General features: G+C 46.7%; 1 protein-coding gene and 1 long non-coding RNA gene across 2 annotated transcripts in view; one reads left to right on the forward strand and one right to left on the reverse strand.

Annotated features, from left to right (window-relative positions):
- The window catches only part of LOC306804380, a 31,188-nt gene extending 16,781 nt beyond the window's left edge, over positions 1-14,407 (forward strand). Inside the window, exon 3 of the long non-coding RNA XR_013774873.1 lies at positions 14,398-14,407. This is a non-coding gene — a long non-coding RNA (uncharacterized lncRNA). The remainder of the gene's footprint in view (positions 1-14,397) is intronic.
- AICDA (activation induced cytidine deaminase) lies at positions 6,685-11,772 on the reverse strand. The gene is made up of 5 exons (XM_079315615.1): positions 11,613-11,772; positions 8,353-8,500; positions 7,636-7,906; positions 7,357-7,472; positions 6,685-7,113 (listed from the first exon to the last, which is right to left on the reverse strand). The coding sequence occupies exons 1-5, from the start codon at positions 11,618-11,620 to the stop codon at positions 7,060-7,062; spliced, it is 597 nt and encodes a 198-aa protein (XP_079171741.1). The 5' UTR covers positions 11,621-11,772; the 3' UTR covers positions 6,685-7,059.
- Positions 14,408-15,403: the final 996 nt, after the last annotated feature.

Below are 15,403 nucleotides of genomic sequence, written 5' to 3' on the forward strand. Positions count from 1 at the left end.
CCAGCTGGGAAACCTTGGTGATTTTTGTAGAGTCCTGCTGGCTGGGAAGCCTGCTGGAAGTCAGGCATTTGCTCAACTGCTCTGCTGTCTCAGCTAAACACAAGGCACCCCCCAAATGAAGGTGAACAGAGCCCACCATCAATAGTTCTGACTAAATACCCTGTGCAGAAGGAATGGGAATGTCTGAGTGCTCAGCCCTTTTGGACATCCTGCCCCATTTTACTAATTATACAGAAGTGTAATGAGGTGAATGAGTTCCAGGCATGTGCTCCAGAGAAATACACATTGTTGCATCAAGCCCTGGCCTCCCAGGCAGAAGAAAGACACTGAGGATCCAGAGGGGATTTGGTGGAGTATCACTGCAAAGGGCAGGGGGCTGGGGCACTTGCCCCAGAGGGAGAGGCTGAGGGAACAGGCTTTCCTAGACCAATAGAGAAGGTGACTGCGTAGGATCTAACTGCAGTTTCCACTACAGAAAGGCAATAAAGTCATAGCCAAACTCTCCTCAGTGATGTACAGAGAGAAAGCCAGGTAGCACACTCAAGCTGCAATGAGGGAAATTCCAACAGGATAGAAGGAAAATGTCTCTCCTGACAATGCTGCTGTACTAGGACCTGGAGAGGCTGTCTCCTCCATCCCTGGGGACACTGAGAACTTTCCTCTGAGCTACCAGATCCAGTCTTGGAGTTAGCCATGTTGCAAATATGGTGTGGTACTAGAAACCTCTGGGGGGGGGACACCTTTCTAACCCTCCCAAAAATCTGCCTTTCCACAGGATCCAACTCCACTTCCCCTTGCATTCCCCTGCTATGCAAGTTCCAGCTTTTAAATGCTTCTGTTTCTAAATGGTCTGTATTTCTAGGAGTGGGGTACATGGCACAGTAAATTATGATGTGCTACCCTGTTGGCTGGAAAAATGTGGCCTGAGGGAGATTGTCTAACACACTGAAGGAAGATCAGAGAGATCTCCTGGAGTAGATGCTTTATTTTCAAATTTTCTACTGTGCTGAAGAGACAGCTTAAACTTTTGGTATCTAATTTTTAACATTTTTTTCCTTCCTCCTAGGGGTTTCCTCCAGCTCTGTGAAACTGAATGCTAACGAGCATCACCACCATGGTTTCCACCTCAGTTTGTGCATCAATACAAGACCAGAAATGCCAGACCCTGGCAGTCTTTTCTGCTGCAGCCTTGATAAGTTTCTGGCTGTCACCAGAGAAGTCTCTTATCACTGGCTGGGTATTGCTAAGTGAATTGAACAGAACAGAAGGAGCACATAAGAAGCCATCAGGAAGCTCAGATGATGCAGCCAGGCATCCAGGACACTCTAGCCTTTACAGAGCCTCCTGAGAGTCCAGTGGGGACGGAGACCATTCCCAATAATCAGGGCTTCTACATCTGCAGATGCTGCAATCAGATTCTGCAAGTGTCCTCTTGAGTGGCCATCATTTAACATTTCTCATGCTCTGATCTGTTCCAAAGCAATAATCATGCCACACATTCTTGCTTTCAGAATTTCTTATGAAGATTTCTTTTATGGCTATATGTGTATGTTTCAGAAAAGATTTCACTATTTATGTAATAATGTAATAGTACTTCATTTTAAGCCTTTTTTTATGAATATAAACTTTTTTTACGACTGTAAAACCAGTGTAATAAAAGGGAAGATGTCAACACTGTGGAAATTTGCTTTTCTTGTTCAACTCCTTGGTACACAACCTTCCCTTATAATTCCACGCTCTGGAGACACAGCTGTTCATTTCCAACTGGGGAAAGTAAAAAGCCTCTACTTTTCCAGTTGGAAACATGGAGTGGAATGGTGAAGTAGGAGATATTGAAGAGCTCTGAGCTCTCTCTACTGGCAGAAGGCAAAAAGAAGATACAGGTGTGTTGGGTCTCCCAGCAATTTTGAATTTGAACAGCAAATAATGTAGATCATCCGAATGAATCATGTGGGGAGAACCACGTCATGATTCCCAGTCTCTTCAAGCAGGAGGCCTACTGTGTAATCCCACTGGGAAATGTGCTGATGCTGGGATCCACAACATGCACAAATGATAACTTGAAGAACGAGGCAGGGGCTAGTGGGAACCATGCCTATCTCTTCCAGTTTATTAATGCTTATAGCATCCTTTGACTATGCCAAAATCTCCAGATGTTTAGCAGACCATTAAGACAGCCAGAAAAGCTGCAGGCTGAGGAAGCAGCTCTAGTCCCTGCAGTATGAGAGTGTATCTAAGGCTGAGCACAGCTGGCTGGGGAATGTCTCCTACATTAATCAAATGAAACAACTCCAAGCAATGTATAGCACAGCTAAAGTTTTCTTCCCCCTGTCCAGGGCCTCATACTGGATGTCACATGCCCTCTTTCTGGACATTATAGTGTTTACTCTTTGTTTCCTTAAGGAGCAATCAAATCCCTTGATCAGCATGCAGTTTAGTAGAGCAGGGTCCAAGACCTTTCATGTCCAGGGCTCAGCCCTTTCTCACTGAAGGCAGATGACAAACTTCTTCTGCTCTGTTTGGAACCTTGCCAGTTCCAAGTGAGCCCAGTGATGTTTTTCACACTACTTTCATCTGCCAGAAAGGGTTTTCACTCTGCTGTATCCCTGCTGTGCCCCTACTGGCATGTGAGAGCCTAGAGGTGGGTCTACCACACTGGTAGCCTTTAAATGTAACTACGGAAGGCAGCTAGTCTGCTCTCATCTTCTTCTGGCCCTCTGGACTGGTAAAAAGTGCCAGCTTGTAGAGTGGGATAGTTCTTAATTGTGAATTAATGACAAGGTTATAGTGAGGAGACATCAACACCCTCCCTGATGGAACTTGGGTGCAGCAGCAGCAACAATAATGGAGGTTCAGCCACATGTAATGTGGGTTTGGAAGCCTGAGGGGAAACCTGCCTAAGACAGAAGAGTGTGAGAGGTTTAAAATCCAAAAGCAGCCTTCAGAATACTTGCCACCCTTTGGTGTCTCCTTGTCTGCTATGGCTTCTGCTCTTGCAGCAGCCCACTTTCTCCTTACCCAGCAGAGGCTGTGCTCATCATTAATCTCACACTGTCTGAATGAGGGGTCTCTTCTCTGCCAAATCCCTTCATGTTTCTTCTGTGAACCAAATCTGACTTCCACCACTGTGAATATTTAATGTGTATGTGATGAAATAATGACATTTCTGCTCATAGGAGTGCTAAAGGGTCAGCACCAGGGAGAGTAGAAAAACATACTCAAAGACAATGCTGGACACAAATACATCTAGGCTGAAAACCCCCTGAAGGGACAAGTAGCTGGAGACCAGATTCCATGACCCTGAAATCCCTTTCTATCCTGATTTCCAAGTACCAGCACGCAGGCTGGTAAGAGAAAGCAAGGAGGGAGAAGACATGCTTGTGTGCAAGGGTCTGGAGTGTGTCTTTGCACTGTTTAATGGTAATCTGTTTCTTATTATTGCAAAGTCCAAGGACACCCTGTGCTGACCTGGAATAACGCTGTGTGCAGCTGTGGGAATGATGTCAGTGTCCTGCTCTTCTGTGGACATGTTCTGGGGGCTGCTGAGAGGCAGGTTGGGAGCTGTTTGCAGCATGGATCCACATCCCTTCAAGGCAGCACCCTCAGCAGGGTGCCCGGCACCCCTGTGCACCAGGAGATGGCAGCCATGCCCAGCTGGCCACACCAGTCAAGGACAGATCCTCCACAGCTGCCTGGACCTGCCTGTGCCTTGCTCACTGCTGCAGACCATGGAGTGTTGATCAAGTGAGACCAGGCTTTTCAGCCAGCACCAGGGCCCCTGCTCTGGCTGTTCCCCACAGTCTGGGGAGGAAATGCCCTCCCAGAAATCACAAGCCCCCACTTCCCACAGCTCAGGCAGATGGGACTGGAGGTATATTTGCCACAGTCCCTTGAAAGCTTAGCTTTTGCCCAGGTACATATGAAGGAGAGAGACACCTGAAATAGTCCACCCAAGGTCTCCATAAGGCTGTAAAGATAAGTGGTCCTCAAGAACATACTAGCAGTAGCGAAATGTTCACTATATGCACAGTCTACATAGCAAGAAAAATCTTAGGTTTAAAAAGTAATGTTACTGCATAACAGTCACCCTCCAGGGAGTTATTCTTGGCAGAGACACCTAAAGCATTTGAGCTTGGATTAATTTAGAAAGCCAAATTAAAGCATATCTTGTAACAAACAATATGAATTTGTATTTGTGAACAGAAAAAGCACAGTTAAAACCATCTCCATAGCAAAAGAACTAAATTCCTATAGCTGAAGCTCATGGTTTAACTCCAGAGTCCACTCTGAACTTAATGATTTATGTTCATAAGAATCTAAACATAGGATGTATTCGCAATGTAATTCATGATTCTTTGCATTTAATCATTGTATTTTTTCTCCTCCTACAAAATACCACCTGTTGTCATGTTTCAACAGGTATCTTCAACTCAGTGCTAGTCCGAATTTAAACAAAAGCCAGTATCTCAACTCCTTTTTAAGAAAATGGTGATTTTTTTCTAACAATTTCACTGAGAAGGACAGTGCTGTTGTACAGGGCAATGTCGAAAGCTGAAAGACAAAAGTTCTTTACACATCTTTGCTTCTCTTCTTGTTTTGTTTTGGGTCAGCCCTTCTGTGTCCAGTATGGTCAATTATGAGTCGTGAATGGGCACAATAGGCTGGCCATCAATGAAAGAAGCTTGTGAAATAACTTCAGAGATATTTGGTAGCATTTCCAAAGTACCCAAACAATTTATCTGCCTTGATCTGCTGGGTGCCATTGTCAATAACTTCAAAACTACAAGTGAAAGTATGAAGACAGTTTAATATTACAGAAATCAGAAAGAAGAGGTGGCACGTCAATCCTCTGTGTCCAATTTACCTCCTTTATCCATGAGACCATAAAAATGATAAAACCAGATGCTTGTTTGTAAGACCTTTATTTATATAAATAATATGCACCATATGAAACAAATATACAACACCATGCTTGCAAATTAATGCTTTGCAAAGGGCTCTCAGTGCTATTCCTGGTCGAAATTCCTCAAGCTGAGGGTGCCTCGGGAGCCTGAAGTTGTAGGAAGCTTGTGATGCACTTGGTGGTGACCCCTCTTGGCAGGAGGAGCCCTGTGGGAGCAGGGGTCTCTGCTGTCCTCCTGCCTAGCACCAGAGGAGGTGCCTCCACCTCAGCCAGAAAGAGGAACAGGATGGAGCAGAGAACTTGCAGCCATCATGAAGGAAATCTCAGAGCACACCCAGAGTGTAGGACACACTGAGCCTTGTCAAAGCCTCAGGAGGTTGGATTGGAGAGGGCAGTCCTGCTGTAATTTAGGTGGTGAGCAGGTGTGAACTATGAACCCGTGTCTTCAGCCTGTCAAGACTGTGTCCACCAGACCAGGAGCTAATGGGGTCCCCTAGTGGAGACAGAGTGATTGCCAGGCAGGAGGATGGTTTGATTTTTGCCCCTACAGAATATATCTATTTGTAGGCTAAAGAGCTTTGTGTATGCCAAGATTTTTTTTTCTGGCCAGCTCTTAGTACAGTCACCAACTAGACATTGCTGGCTATATTATGGGCAGCAAAAGACCTGGAAAACCAGAAGACTGTGGGACTGTCAAGGAGCCTCCAGCAGAGGCATTTGGCTGGGGAGGGAGCATACTGCATGTCTGGTCTAGGGGGAAATGCTCAGTGGGTGAAGAGCACTCCACACAGTGAAGGCTGTGCTGCTCTGCACACATCCACTTAGACCTGCTGGCTTCAAGAGAGGTTTTCTAGCTGAGCTACCTGGGCTGTCAAGGACTCGCTTCAACACTCCCAGCTGAGCTTTCCAGTAGCTGGCCAACTTTGCTGTTAATACATAGGTTGTACTGCTTCAGTCGTGACAGTTTTCATCTTCCTACCAACATCCAGAAGGAAAAATAAACCATTTCACAGGGGAGGACACAGAGCAGCTGAGCATAGTGCAGCTCTGAGTCAAAAAATGCGCTCCCTGAAGCCTTTATGAAATGTGTAGATCAGTGCGGTGCCAGTGAGAACACAGTCACACAAACAGCTTGTTATGGGCTGATGTTTGGACTGGCTCCTCTCCTTGCTTCCCCCGTGCAGCTGCCGGTCCCTCCCTCGGATGGTTTTATCTAGGCTGGTGTTTTCCGGCTCTCTCTCTCTCTTGCTGCGCTTCGGTTGTGGGCTGTGTCTTGCTCTCTGCCGTCTGCTCAGCTGTGACCCCCTCCCCTGGCTTCTTTGGCCGTTTTTTTCCCTTTTCCCCCAGCTGTTTTGTCTGTGCCCCCGTGTTGGCTTGTCTTGGGTTTGCTTTTGCTTGTCTTGGGCTCGCTTTAGCTTGTCTTGGGCTTGCTTTGGGCCTGCTCCCGGCTGCCCCTCCCCCTCTCTCCCTTCTCCCTGCTCCAGGGATTTGCACCGACTCCGGAGGACAAGGATCTGGACTTCGGGGGCCGCTGCTGGAGGTCGGCTTGGGAGGCTCTGCCACTCTCCCCGGCGAGGACCGGCTGGGTTCGTCTCATCTGGGTTTGGGTTGGGGGAGTGTTTCTTTTGTATTTTTGTTAATAAAAAAGTTTTTTTCCATTTTCACCTCAAGAACAATTCTTTCTGAGCTCAGTGAAGGAAGGAATTGTAAAAAGAAAGGGGGGGGGGGGGCCCTTTGGAGCTCTTTTTTTCCCCAAATTTGTCCTAAACTTGGACACAGCTTTGCAGGCTGTCTGCTCTCACCTGGGCAAGGCTAAACCCAAAGCTCCATTTAGTGGATCACCTGGATTAGCTCTGCAGGGACTGAGGGGAGGCAAATCACTCTCTGGCAATGTTGCTGCTTTCCTGGCTATTCCCAGTTAGCAGTGGATAAGGTGTGAGCCTGGGGAAGGTGTCTTCACAAGATCAGCCTAATTCTCCTTGGAAATAAAAAGTAAGGATAGCCTTATCTCTAGACACAGGGGTGGAAGGAAGAGTGATGTAAGAAGGGAAGAGGAGAAAAGGAGAGAGTTGTAAATCAACTCTGTTGTAAAGGAGAGAGTTGCAAATCAAAGAACAAGTGTTTGTGAAGTCTTCTGATTGCTGATGACTTTCACTTCAAAGTCCCAGAAGTTTAAAAGCATCTCGTAAATCATCTACTTCATACAGCGGCTGCAGGACAAAATACAAATGGTAGGTCAGTTGTCAAGTGAGCAGGAGCCCATGAATATGAGGAAGGAATGGCAGGACATGGGATGAGTGGTGGAAGAAGGAGAAATGAACAAGGAGAGGAGAGATGAAGAAATCTGGGAGATAAGAGAGGTGGAAGATGAAGACACATGAGTGAATGAAATGGCAGATGGCAGGGATGAGCGGGATGAGCAGCAAGAGCAGAGAGAAATAATTGGCCCTTACCAGAAGGATTCGTCGAAGTTTCCTGGCAAGATGGACAGAGTTTTCATGCAGCCCTTCCCAGCCTTTGAATGCTTGTTCCCTGTTCTCCACAAATGTGTTCCAGCAGTAGAAGTAATCTGTGCAAGGTACAGGGGAGTTACAGGGTGCTCAGCAGGACACTGACCTCTCCTAGGATCGCTAAACCATCACACTCTGCACCATCTTCCCTGGCTCCTTGCCCTGCCTTCTCCCCCTCTCCTGGGGGAGTTCTCCATCCCCTTTCCTGCCCGCACAGCTCACCTTTGAAGGTCATGATGGCGATTTGTGCCCCTGCCTTGTGCAGGCGCCTCAGCCCCTCGGGCTCTGCCTTGCGGTCCTCGCAGAAGTAGAGGCGGGCCATGAAGATGCGCAGGGTCAGGTTGGGGTAGGAGCGCAGGAAGCTGGCGATGTGCTGGGCGCAGTCGTAGCAGGGGCTCCAGGAGGTGAACCAGGTGATTCGGTAGCAGCGGCCCGGGTCCAGGTCCCAGGCTGCGATGTAGCGCAGGAAGAGCACCTCGACGTGACAGCCCATCTTCGGGAACAGGGAGAGAGGGACAGGGCAGGGCGTGAGGGGATGGGGAGCAGGGCGAGGATGGGCCAAGGAGGGAGGGGTGGCGTGGATTGGGCGCGGGGCAGAGGACAAGGTGGGGCGTGCTCTCAGCTCAGCACACACGGGGACAAGGCACGGGAGGATCCAAGGGCCAGGGAGGCACAGCAGAGCACTGGGTGGAGGGAGGTGCAGACGGACGGGAGCTAAGCAGGAAGGTAGGCGGACTGGTAGCCAGCAGGGAGTGTGGATGTCTTGCTGGTGACACCCTCGGGGTGGCACAAAGTGCAGCTTCACCAGAGGCTGCACCCCTCAAATACGGGTACCAGAACAGCGCCAAGGGTTCCTGCATTGCTGTCACAGCTCCCTGCTGCCCCAGGCGAACTGGAGCTGCAGGCACTTCAGGACAGGGTGGCACTGTGTCCCCGTACCTGGTTGCGCAGGTATCCAAAATCCAGGGAGCACGAGGTGGCACTGTCCCGGCGCTTCACCACATAGCAGAGGTAGGTCTCGCGCCGGCCCTTGGCCTTGCGCAGGTTCCTGAAGTTGTAGAGGAAGAGTCTCCTCTGCATGAGGATGCTGCAGGAGATGAGAGAATTTACATTAGCCCCAACCTGCAGCCAGCAATTTACCATGTCTCAGTTGAGGGCTGAGCACCAAAAATATCCCCTTTGCATCCAAGCCTCGGTACGAGAAGAGTGTCAGTAATTTGCATGAAATGTTCTAAGGAAAGGATGCAGACGTGACTCTGGGGTGAAGCAGGTGACCTGGTGAGTGGAAATGGCATGTGAATTAATAGTGATTAGTCAAACAGCAACTATGGCTGGGCAGAGTGTGAAAATATCTGAAAATATCCAGAGCATGGACACCAATGAGGGAGAAGGATGAAGATGTCTGAGAAGACTTGTGAAGATGAGAGGGTTCAGAGTTCAGTGATCAAGAGATGTTTTTTTCGCTATATGAAACCCTGAAAATCCAAGGGGCAAGGGGTAGATCAAATTTGACTATCTCCATAGAAGACTGGACTGAACGTCTTTCAAGCACTGCCTAAAAGAAGAGCAGAGTTGAATATGCAGAGGACTAGGGAAAGATGCCATCCACTAACCAATGGAATATATAATACAGGGTAGGCATGCTGACACCTCTCCAGACACAAGACACATTTCCACAGCAGATAGACATCAAGACTGGCATGGGCCTGCTCTTGTGCCCAGGGATCCTGCTAGGGAGAGGCAGCAGGAGCACAGGAAGGGTGTAAGGTAGGCACCAGCCATATCTAACAGCCTTGCTGCCAAGTGGAGGGACACAGGCAGCTGGGTTCATTGAGGTGAGATACTCACGTCCCCCGCAGCAATGCAAAACAGAAGTGAACAGGTTAAAAATAATCATGTCCTTTGTCATCTTTTCCCACTCTTAGACTGATGTTCACACAAGGTAGGGCAAGTTTAAGAGATACTGAGCTGTGTTTTCTGGAGAATTGCCAGTGAAGTGTAGAAAAGGGGAATTTGGGTTTCTTAGGAATTTAAATCTGAGAGTCTAGGCACACATATACACCCTTAATTTGTTTGCCAGTGTTTGAGCACTGCAGAGCACTTAATGACCAGCTACCAGGCATCTTCTCTGTTCCTCCAGGCGTTTCTGTCCCTTAGCACCCTGACACATGGCCACTGCATCACAGGTACTCATTCATACACTCATGCACATCCTCTTGCCTTTTGTTACCTAGTGACATTGTGTGACACTCCCTACTGCTCCTCACCTGCATCAGGCACATTCTCCCTCAGGCACCCTTACTTCCCTGATTGTCCCACAGACAGGCAAATGACTCTTTCCTGCCCCGTCTCCCTCAGCCTGCAGTGCAAAAATACCTGTCCTGTCACACAGAAAGAGGAAGCACACACACACTCTGCTATGCCATGCAGGCTCCTGCAGAAGCACACAACATGTGAGCATGTCTTCTGTTAGAAGGAAGTCCATAGAGAAGACTGCACTCACTCAAGAGGGTAAGGCATCCCATTAAGTATTTCACTAAGCCCAACAGCAGTCTGAGGCTGTTCCTGGAGGTCTGTCCTGTAAGCACTGTTGCACTCCTGCTCTGTTGGGCTGCAGGTTGTGCCAGGAGTGGAGCACGAGCTGATCCCACTGCATTTCATCACCCCTTTCTCTGGCTCTTTATGTTGTGTGTGTATTTCCCATACCCACTGTATGTTCTTCATCATCTTTCTCACATTTAGAGCTGACTCGCTTCCTGCCACCTTAGATTCGCCCTATCCCTGCCTTTGTACACAAATAAACACCTGTGTATATTCCTAAAACACACACACACACACACACACATTGGTCTTATGAAATTATCAGTGATTCACCACAGGTTTCTAAATCTTTGGTGTGTTATTGCATGAATGTGGAAAAGACTGTGCCCTGTAGCAGAGATGCTGGAGAGGGGATTTGTTCTGTGATGACAGATCCTCTGGTTGTCCAGAAAGGAAAACCCAGAAAGTTGTACAGATAGGACAAAGGCTTGCAAAGCACTTACCTGGGGTGTGCCACAACTGCAGAAAACAGAGCAGAGGCATTGTACACAAAGCAATTGCTTGCTGAAGAAACATATAAGCCAAGTGAAAAACAATTACAATTATGTTGATGTTTCATTAAAACCCATATGGAGAAATGCTTTTTATCCCATCAAAAACATAAGGGAAAACAGACTTCCTCTTTTCTATTTTTTTAAAGTTTGAACAAAAACAATTTGCTTTCAAAATGTTTCTGATTCTTCTTTTAATTGTCCCTTTTCTCATTTCGTTCAAGTTTTCTCTATTCAATGTTTTTGCCCTGCAGAGTAGCATGTGGATGCAAATTAGTGTGAAGAACAAGAAATGACCCCAAACCACAGAAAAATAAAATTATGATCACTTATATTATTTTTCAATTTCAGAAAAAATTAAAGACTATTTTAATCACAGAAGATGTTCATTAACATCAGTTCTTTTTCTCCCTTTGCTCTGGAGTTCACCATCCCAGGGTTTTTTTCTCCAGGGAGCATTTCAGAATATGAGTGGTGCAAACAGAATAATGAATGAACAGATGTTGTGTGGAGCAACTGAGCAGATGTCTGGTTAGGTATGAACTGCTGGATGCACATGCAGCTCCTGTGGCTATAGCACAGCTGAAGGGAAAGCAGCAAGGACACAGGAGCTGTGATTATACCTGGGCACTGAAGAAGTGGCCTGAACAGAGATCTCCTCAAATAAAGACTCATGACATCAGAGTGAAGCCCCCCAAGTGTATGCATAGTATGCAGTTGTGGAGAGTGATTAGTCATAACAAGTTCACAGAGTAATTGCAGTGCAAGTAGAAGATTGAGGCTTTTAAGTGGCATATAGCATCTGACTGTGCATCCTTCTGTTACTATCCTTTGTTTCTAGAAAAGAAAAACAATGAAAGGAACAGAGAATAGCCACAAGGAAGAAATGACAGAAAGGGAAAAGAGTACAGGTGGCAGACAGTCAAAGAGAAAGAACAACAGAGACACAGAGATGCAAGTTGCAAGAGCAGGATAGGCAGGGAGTTAGTTCAGTGACTCAGATGGGGAAAAGGAAAGGGATGGTCCACACCAGAGGGAAAAGTAGGTTAATTCTGACAGAAAGACTCATCTTTCATATGAGCAAGAAACTAGAGGCACTGAATTTACCTGTCCATGACTCCCAGGGTCTCTCTCAGGTGATGGGATCACAGGGAGGTTATCTCGCAGACTGTCTGTGTAGCCCTCTGACCTGATGTACAGAAATGTGGACTGGCCTGTGTGTCCCCTCCCCATTCACCCCTATCTACTCCCTGCTGGCTTTCATCGGGGTGTGGTTGAGGGAGGAGTTAGAAGGGTCTCTGGAGCTGCAGGGGCTGAAAAGTGTTAAGATGCAAAGGGGCATCAGTTCTGAAAGATGCTCAGCACCCATTGGTCACCACTCCCCCTGCACTGCCTACTGGGCCCCCCCACCTGCAAAATTATTCTGAAATAATATCAACAGCATAACAAGGCAGGAAACATTGTCTAGTGGTTAGAGGGGGGCCTGAGAGCTTGTGTACCACTAGTGTGAATGTGGGCAAAACCACACCATCCCTCTGGGCTCCGCATCACGCAGCTGTGCAGGGATGGTGGTGACCCTGCTCTGCTCCACCACAGAGGCAGCTCTGTGCAGCAATCCAAAGCCACCCTGCTGGGAGCAGCTCAGGGAACACCAGATTGTTGGCAGACTTTCCCAGCTCCTCTGTAACCCCCAAAAGGCCTGGCAGTTGCATGGAGCAGCATGAAGAGGACAGTGAGAGGGACTCAGCTCCCAGGGCTCAGTGGCTGTCTTCACTTTGGCACCTGAGCACTGCCACGTGTGTCTGAGCCCTGTCAACACACCAGGGATGGTGGCAGACCTGCACTGCAAAGCTGTACACAAAGCACCAGTGGGGAGTGACCCTGGGCCTATCTTGCTGCTCCAGGTGGCAGGGTGACAGTCAGAAGCCCCTGACCAAGGTCTGTGCTGTCACAGCCAGGCTGGCACTCAGGATGCACACACCTTGCTCTGCCAGCACTGCTCTGGGCTGCCCAGGCTCTGCCCTGGCACCCATCCCCTTTGCAGGGCTGAAGGACAGCGAGGGATGGGCTGTGCAGAGAAATTCTGCTCCCTTTCTGCCTCAAGTGGGACATGGCTGAGAAGCAAGGCTTTTGTTTACCTCACGCTAGGGTACTTCCTCGTTTTTTCTCTGCTTGATTTACTTTCCTTATTAATTTTACTGGTTTTCAGAATGCTAAGGCTTTGTGAAACCAGTATATGCAAAAACATGCAAAGGAGACATGAGTTGCCAGAACAGGGCAGACTCTCTAGCCCAGCACTTGGAGAGGACTTGTTTTTGAGAGCAGGGAGCATGGCACACTGCAGGATAAGGAGAAGCACTCCTGCAAGGCCCAGACATGGGCCATCCTGCTCCTGAGGGAAATACCTGGGTAGGACACAAATAACACACATTTTGGTAGCTGCATTGGTCTTAAGAGCTGTGGCAATTATCCTCCTGAGGATCTGGCTCATAGTGTTTTACCAAAGCTAGAAGAGACTGAAATCATTGAGAATCCCTGTTCTACTTGAGTCTAAGAGAACATTCTGGCTAATAAAATATCTGTCCCCTTTCAGCCTTTGCTCTAGTAGCACCTTGTGACAAATCTCCTAGGACAGACCAACACATCATACTTTAATACTAGATTTTCTTTTAGTAATTCAAAGAGGACATTTGTTGCACAGGACGTAAAAAAAAAAAAAAAAAAAAAAAAAAAAAAAAAAAAAAAAGAGAAGCAAAAACAAAAAGCAAAACACTCCGGGAAACTTGCTTCTTAGACATCACTGTGTGTTTCATTCAGTAAATCAAAGTAAATTCGCCTTTATTCTTGTGCTGGTTCTCAATTTTCATAGCCAAGAGATTGCAGAAAATTTTGTATAAAATTTTCTGCTTTGGAAAGATTCAAGAAATATCTCCATGGCCAGCCTGGTCTTCCCATAAATTTAATTGGTGCAAAATAATTTTCTCAAAGGTGTTACATGCCAAGTTTCATAAAACATGTAACTAGATCCCTTCTCTGGTCCTGCCTGTAAGTGGAATTCATCCTTCCATGTTTAAAACATGCTCCTTCCCTTAAATGTTGAGAGTTTCTGTACTCTCCACAGAGATAAAAAAAAAAAAAAAAAATGGATGAACAAACAGATGAACTATAGTTAATGGCAAAGAAAAAAATCTCAACTCTACACACTGCTATAGGCTTTCTAATGTCCTTCATTTAGACTGGTAACTTCTCTCACACATGAGATGCAAGTGCACAAAGTCAGTGGTAGAGATTCTCTGCCTCTACCTCTAATCCCCAGAGCAGAACCATGTTGGTGTGGATGAATTTTGGTGTCTTGTAGCAAGTCTAGGGAATATTTCAAAAGGGACCTTCAGTTACCATGCAGTTCTGCCTAAAACAGGAGTTGCACTCTCTTGCCATAGCAAGATTTTGCCCACTAGCAGATGTCACCCCTGCTCTGGTTAAAAAAAAAAAAAAAAAAAAAAAAAAAAAAAAAAAAAAAAAAAAAAAAAAAAAAAAAAAAAAAAAAAAAAAAAAAAAAAAAAAAAAAAGTCGTTTGGAAAACCATGGAAAAGTTGCTGATCCCTGATCTGGTTCCTTGTCCAGCTTTCTCCCTGGTTGTAAACTGCCAAATCTGTTACATATGTCAAGCATACTCTGGGAGCTAATACACAAGGAGATAAGCTGATGGCTTCAACCTTCTGTCCTTTCTGCTCAATGAAAACCTCTTTGGAGAGGGACCTGAAGATGGGAGAGTGAAATACTGAAGATGTCTCCATCACTGTTTCTGATCAAAGCCTGGGTCAGTTGAAGGCTGGTGGGGACAGCTGGAGAGGATCCCTGTGCTGCTGTGTTTGGAGTGTTATCTAGCAAGAGGCACTGCTCCAGCTTTTCTGGATCATGGAAGGATGTTCTAGCATCCCTTCAGATTTCTGGTGCTCAGGGCTTTATTTTCTGTCTTGGAGTGAGAACAGAGAAATAACTGCTGGCTGAAGAGCAGTGGTCAGGTGTGATGTGGGGTGAGAGGAGGAATGGCAACATTACTTTTACGAAAGATTCAGAAAGCAAATTACCAAGAAATCAGACAGCAAAAATACAGTCAATAATTTAAATTATCTAGCCCCAAAGCAGAGGAGAGGTTGCTTGTTTAGTCAACAGGAAGTCATGTGTTGGTGCATACTATTATAAATATATATTTATTTTTTCCATTCACCCTTTGCTCAGAAATCACCTTTTGAAAGTAGCGCCTCTATCACCAGTTGGTTGGTTTTACACTGAGCACAAGAAATGCAGACACCTGCTTCCCCTGGCCTCAAGAGAAAACCTCAAACAGAAAAACTTTCTCTGCTCCACAAGTGCTGATGCACCACAGCCCCTGACTTGCACAGAGTCCCTGAGCAGGGGAATGGTGGAGCTCCTTGCAGTTATCCTGGCAGATAAATGAGGTGTTATGTGTATTTACTATAAACACAAAGAACATGCTCACTTAATGTGAGCATATACTAAGTGTGAGACTGTGTATCAATGTTTTTACACACACATTGCACTATGCTCACTCCACAAAAATTCCTCACCCTGTTTGGAATGACAGACCCAACACAGGGTAGTGCAGCTGCTCAGACACCTCTGCCAGGCACACCACTCCCATTACTCCATTCCTGGGAGCAAAAATCCCCTCCACACTAGATGTAGAGCAGCTTGCTGTTAGGACATGGGGCAGAAAGCCTTGTCCCCAGAGGTGCCAGCTTATCCTGTGATGCTGCTGTGGATGCCATGCCTGGGGAGAAGGTTTCAGCTGCTGCATTACAAAGCAGTGATTTTTGTGGAATATGCAGCACCACAAAAGCACCATAAAAGCTGTGGGGATGTGTGTGAGGTCT

The sequence above is a fragment of the Erithacus rubecula genome, assembly GCF_903797595.1.
Source record: "Erithacus rubecula genome assembly, chromosome: 1".
NCBI lineage: Eukaryota > Metazoa > Chordata > Aves > Passeriformes > Muscicapidae > Erithacus > Erithacus rubecula.

What these genes read in the sequence shown, in the direction of transcription:
- AICDA (XM_079315615.1), bottom strand. An exon ending in CGCCATCATGACCTTCAAAG is followed by an intron (nt 7,473 to 7,635) that starts GTGAGCTGTGCG and finishes TACCTTGCACAG; the next exon opens with ATTACTTCTACTGCTGGAAC. An exon ending in AACTTCGACGAATCCTTCTG is followed by an intron (nt 7,114 to 7,356) that starts GTAAGGGCCAAT and finishes TTTGTCCTGCAG; the next exon opens with CCGCTGTATGAAGTAGATGA.